A 6327-nucleotide genomic window follows, 5' to 3' on the forward strand; every position below is an offset into this window, starting at 1 on the left:
CTCTTTTCATTTCATCGTACAGTAACACTACTTTACTTCAAAGTGACCGTGATATGGTGGCATATCAGGTCAGTGACTTGATATCGTAGGATATCAGGACAGTAGATCGCGCTTCTGATTGGCTACTTGCGAATTTGGGTACGGTAATACACTAAATGACGCCATAAAATTCCAAACTTTGCAGTGAAACCACTAGGTTCGCATGAAAGAACTTGGTCAATTTGTTAAATGGCGTGCAAATGGTTCGATTAATACTTACCAGCTCACCTGCGGTTGAAGGTAGGCTAGCTGAAGAAAACACGATCTTTAGACTACACAACACGCTGCTCATATACCAACCTGGCTAGCGTCCGTCGAGCTGCCACAGAATAATAATGATTTCTGTATTGTTTTTTGTGTATTTCTGTTAAGTATATTTCCCGCCAGAGTTTAATAAAAATGATATTATAATTCATGCGCTAATTCTATAATAAATGGTCAAAAGCGCATTAATAAATTTACCTTAGATTCGAGACATTATTTCGCTTAAGTAAATATTGTCGAACTTGTAGAAAAATATACCATGGTCTACGTTTTATCTGCTTGGGCCACAGTGACAAGGTTTTCTCCGGATATATCGCTGAAGAAAATATGTAAAGGAATGCAGCCCAGCTGAGCGTGCAAATTAAGTGTTAAATCATTAGCAAAGATGCCATCAGTACAGAATTATGTAAATTTTCGGAAGGAAAGAGCGCCAAAACCTGCAGAACTAACACTTTTAACATCAAAGAAAATCCAACGAAGCGTGATCCAAGAAACGCTTTCGTTAATAAGACCTAACTTAGTGTTTTAGTTTTTGATCTTAAATTATGATCAAATGCACCTTACATCACCCTAAAAATTTACAATAAAAATATATAAGAAAACTCATTTCGATTTAGTAAGTGAATTGTTTATATATTACAACGGACGGATATAGATATTCCGTGACACATAATGATAAATAACTCACAAAGATTTCAGATAACGATAAGTTTTAAGTTGATTAAAAACGGTTTGTATCTGATCTTAAAAAGCTGTTAAAAACGTTTTTAAAAAAACTGAATTTTCGGTAACTCTCTGTTACCGTCATCAGAGTTAAATTGGTAACAGAGAGTTACCGATAATGCAGTTTTTAAACGTTTTTAACAGCTTTTTAAGATCATATACAAACCGTTTTTAATCATGTCAAACACTGATCGCCCTAATAACAAGTTTTAAGTTGTCTATAATATAAATTGGCCATTTTCGTACCCTCGAATTGATTGCAAACGCTGGCTTGAGCCCATGAAGAATAAAATAATTACTGGTGAATTTACACAAGTTTGACATATCAGCAATGATTTACTCAGCTGCAAAAAAACCCTGCTACTATATGTCGTCTTTTGTTTTAAGACTACGCTCAAAATATAAACTCTTCTTATTAACTGTCATGCGTTTCTTGCAATTCTAGTAGTGAGACTTTGTGGTACGTGACAAAATTGATTATTTACTTAATTTTAGTCGACTGCCTATCGCGTACAGTGAACAGTCACCATTCTGCAAACGTTGGTAACAATTACTCATCTGGATTTAAGATTTGCGTTCAAAGGAAACTTTCGCTGGAATTGGCAAAAAAGGTTCTCCCATGTAATCGAGGGCTGAAAGTAAGTTTGAGTTTAAGTTACTAGTCTTACTTTGAGAAATTCTCAATTCCACCGACACATCAGTTGTCTTTTGTAGAACCAATTGCTGAATCACTAAATTATATTTGTAACTGATAATATGAACGAAAGTTAAAGCAATCACTTAAATACCCAGGCCAACGACAGTACAGCGTAGACCAAAGTCTTTCGATTTAAACCTCTACCGAATTTATCAGAAACTTAGTGTAAACTAGTTAACGCATTCTGTTAACAACATTTCTCACAGAATCTGTTTACCGTTGGCAAATCAAATATGTGAACATCTGCTAGATGTGTTGTTTTCTGATCTATCGCTAAAGAACATCGATCCTTTCACTTTTTTTACTGTTTTTAGTCTTTTTGAATAAGTAAAATCTGTTTGGCAAAGCGTTGATACAATATCGATTTAGTGTTTGGGATGAAATATAATAATACCGGTAATTTAATTCAAAGACAACAAAGAGTTAAAACGCTTTACAGCCTGATTTGTCAAGCTTTTATTCCGAAGGCGTGTGGTGATCAGCATTAATATTTCTCTTGCTGTACTTTTTGACCTTTAGAGCAGTTTTCAATTGAGTGTCATAAAACCAAAACCAAAGTAATCTCTCTAGCCAATTACAAAGGACACATGCAGGCAATCCAGTGAGCCAATCAAAACTCGAAGCAAATACATGTAGCCGGCAAGAAGCGCGGGAAAACGTGTGCGAGCGATTCACGATTGATTTGGTTTTACTTCTGATTGGCTGAAAAAGTGGCGCGAGTGTTTTAAACCAATCACTTTACGTAGTAAGCAAAACAATCAAACGCGATCAAAGCAAACGCGAATTACTTTCGATACCCAAGTGAAAACCACTCTAGAGTGCTGGTATCTTTAAACCATTCTCAATGCGAATATAACCACTCACCGCCCAAGCAGCCAGGTTCAGCCACCGACAACAGTTCGTCACAGTTAACTAAGATGAACCACTATCGTATCTATAACACACTGGTTAACATTTGTTGATAAACACAAACTGCTAAATTTTTTGCCTGTTGTTGAGTAGCTGAGTTGTTTGCATTTGAACTGTTGTGCTTTCTCCGGTATGGGTGTTAAAATTATCTTTGTCTAATTTTCTTTACCTACAGATACCTTCCCTTTTGGGAAGCGAATCCGAATTTGTACCTAAAGAATGGCAATGGCAACTGCCTCTCTTTTGTATGTGCTATGTCTGTCCGCCATGATAGTTTTTAACATAGCAGGCAATTCCCTCGTGTGCCTTGTAATATTGAAGAAGAAAGCAATGAAAACCCCGATCAACTGGTTTCTTTTTCACTTGGCCATTGCTGATTTACTGGTCGCCGTCTTCTTCATTCCTCCTTGCATTCTGAGCCACTTTATTGAGCAGCCAAGCGGAGTTATTGGAGACCTGCTGTGCAAGTTCATTACCGAGAAAGCCCTGGGTTGGGCGGCAGCTTCAGCCTCGAGCTTTCTGCTGGTGGTAATAGCTTTTGAACGTTATAAAGCCACCTTACATCCGTTGCAAACACTTCAACGTAGTCGCTCCCCGTGGTTGGTGCCAATTCTGTGGACTGCAGCTATTCTACTGGTAATGCCCAGTCTCGTGGTATTAGCCTACGATGCAGAAAGTCAAGGATGCATACATAACTTCCCAGATTACACGACGAATCGAGCATATTCGCTCACTTGGTCATTTGCCAATTCAGTGCTGACGATTTGTATCATGGGATACCTGTACACGCGGATCATTTTGTGCCTGCGTAACCGTGTTCTCGTGCCAGGCTCTTCTCCAAATGCTGCTTCACAGTCCAGACATAAGGTTACAAAGATGCTCATCACAGTCTCTATCATCTTCATCACGTGCTGGACCCCTCCCACAGTGCTCTGCGGGCTTAGTCCAGTGAATCCTGTCAGTGACTCTACAGTGTCTTCCGTGTCCACAGCATGCGCGTTGTTAAATTCCTGCCTCAATCCACTGGTGTACACCCTTCATAGTCAACAGTTCAGGAAGAATCTTGCTTCTCTAGTGCGTAGAACGCAAGAAAGCAAGTAGCTGCCACACACGAAACAAAGGGGGAAAACTGGTCCTAGAATTAAATTATAAGTTATTTACGTAGTACTACGTATTTGTTCGAAAACAATGGTCGGCTTATAATGTAAATAGTTCTTATTAATTTTTTTCAGTTTGTTTAATGTCTCGTTTGTTAAAGATAACTGGTATGTTTTGTTGTCATAATATTTGCTAAGAGAGCAAACTTAAATTGCAGCGAGTCAAGCTAAAACTCCCATAGCTCCGTCAAGTCAACCAGGATGCTCTGAAGGTTAATATACGTAAATTAAAGCGCTACATGTGAAAATAAAAACTGAATATAAATAAATAAATAAATAAATAAATAAATAAATAAATAAATAAATAAATAAATAGATCAATAAAGGACTGGTAACAAGTAGTTGGAATTAACATGTCAAGAACTTCCAATAGTAATGTTTAAACATTAACATAAAATAAAAAAAGTTTTTTTGGTGTGACTTTGAGAAGTTTAAAGAAAAGTGCTCCTTTTCATAGATTTTAACTTTTCATATTTGCATAACAAGGCAGGCGAAGAAACAAAAGAAGCAATTTTGGACACACACTGCGAGGCATAGTGATTATCTTGAGTGAATACGTTTAAAATTCGAAAGACTTTGACAGTGTTAGTTTATGATGCCTGCTAATGATATTGTTAAACGCTTCTTTGTCGCAAATATGTTAACAGGTCCCGCGGTATTTGCAACGGAGGGACGGTTTCCTGCAAATTCATACTTAGTACATGAAGGTTTTTTTTCGTTTTTAAACTGCTTGTATGTTAAAATCATTTAAGGAGCTCCAAAATTCAAGGTGTTTTTCAGCTTGTACGCAGAATTACCTCGCTGTTGTGATCAACTGCATTCATGGCTATGCAAATGTAAAACGTTATCTGCTGAAAAGAGGCTATTATCAAAAACTGAAAGTCTGTTTCAATACAGTTTACCCATCCTGCGAGACCGTGGGTGACATTTCAATCATCGATCTTGCTTGAAAAGCGACAAATTGTATGGTTGAAATTGAAATTATAACTTAACAAAAAACGGAGCAGCGTCGTGCAAAACGGAGATAGAAAAAAAATTGAAAGTATTTCGATTTTTATACTGAACTTTATAGACTGCTCCACCATATATTGACAATTCAAAAAAGAGCATCTGATTTTCATAAGAAAACTTCAATACAATGATTAAATGTGCATTACATGTTATTTTAGTTTTTGGCAAGAAATAACGCTTAGGTCCAACGTTTCTTACTGATAATAATTTATTTACAGTGTAAGTGCCGGCAGAGCTTTACAATGAATCATTTGTAAAACTTTTATTCCAAACTGCAAACTGATGTGGTGGCCGCGTGTTAACACGAATCAAAATTGGCATATATCTCGTGTTGCTTTTTTGGCTAGTTTTGCCATTTAGAGAAAGGAAAAATTTTATACTGTTTTGTATTTGTATTGTATTTACAATTTTTTAACACAAAATAATATTCTTTTCAAAATCTTAGCCTCGGGTTTATTCTTAAAATATTCTAAAAGTTGCGCAAATTTCAGCGTCGATATTCTTATAAAATATATTCTTATAGAAAAAAAGGAGTGTAATATATCTCTCAATCTCTCAGTTTTTTCCGCATGCCCGCCATTTATGACTTCGGTGTATATTCCTTTCTCTTTTCAATCAGCTTTTGCTGGACTTGCGCTTGTGTACGTAATCCAGTCTGCGGATACCGTTCAATACACTGTCAAAAAAACCTCGGATGTCGAGAATTTCATGACGTCAGTTGAACGTGTTACAACGTACACCAAGCTTGACTCTGAGCCTGGATACAAAGTTGGACGACCTCCCCCGGAACACTGGCCACGCGAAGGAAATCTTACATTCCAAGATGTATCATTGACGTACTATCCGGGAGGACCTCAGGTTCTGAAGAAAATCAATCTTAACATCAAAGGAGGAGCAAAGATCGGTGTTGCAGGCCGCACAGGTGCAGGGAAGTCATCTTTTGTGGCAGCTCTGATGCGCATGCCAGACGCTGATGGAGAGATAATGGTCGATAATACTCCAATCAAACAAATCAACCTCCAAGAAGCTCGACGATGTGTATCCGTTCTTGGCCAAAGTCCTGTCCTTTTTGGTGGATCATTGAGAAAAAATCTTGATCTTGTGGAGCAGTTTCAAGATATAGACTTATGGCGAGCTTTAGAGGATGTGCAGCTGAACGAGTTGGTGGATAGCCTAGACGGACAGCTGGATCACGAGTTGTTGGAACATGGGGCAAATGTCAGTGTAGGAGAATGGCAGTTAATTTGTTTGGCTCGTGTGCTGTTACAGCAAAGCAAGATCATCATCTTGGATGAGCCCACTGCACACGTGGATCCAGACACAGAACAAACAATCTGGAACGTCGTGCGTGAGAAACTGGGGGACTCCACAGTTATCACTATAGCTCATCGGCTGAACGCCATCAAAGACTGTGACATGATTTTGGCTTTAAAAAATGGGGAGGTTGCTGAATTTGACAAATTTGATTCACTGGGGAATAGGGAAGGAAGTGCCTTAAGTGAAATGGCTCGAGTTGCAGATATATGA

The 6327-nt window shown here is 37.9% G+C and overlaps 1 protein-coding gene across 1 annotated transcript; it reads left to right on the plus strand.

Moving 5' to 3' along the window:
- Window positions 1-1558: 1558 nt before the first annotated feature.
- LOC144632169 (ATP-binding cassette sub-family C member 5-like) lies at window positions 1559-6327 on the plus strand. Its single transcript, XM_078490767.1, has 3 exons — window positions 1559-1664; window positions 2808-3725; window positions 5420-6327. The coding sequence occupies exons 2-3, from the start codon at window positions 2852-2854 to the stop codon at window positions 6325-6327; spliced, it is 1782 nt and encodes a 593-aa protein (XP_078346893.1). The 5' UTR covers window positions 1559-1664; window positions 2808-2851.

This window comes from Oculina patagonica, chromosome 12 (genome assembly GCF_052425735.1).
Source record: "Oculina patagonica isolate OP01 chromosome 12, crgOcupat, whole genome shotgun sequence".
Classification (NCBI taxonomy): Eukaryota; Metazoa; Cnidaria; class Anthozoa; order Scleractinia; family Oculinidae; genus Oculina; species Oculina patagonica.

What these genes read in the sequence shown, in the direction of transcription:
- LOC144632169 (XM_078490767.1), top strand. Translation starts at nt 2,852, where the DNA reads ATGGCAATGGCAACTGCCTCTCTTTTGTATGTGCTATGTCTGTCCGCC. An exon ending in AGTGCGTAGAACGCAAGAAA is followed by an intron (nt 3,726 to 5,419) that starts GCAAGTAGCTGC and finishes CTTTTCAATCAG; the next exon opens with CTTTTGCTGGACTTGCGCTT.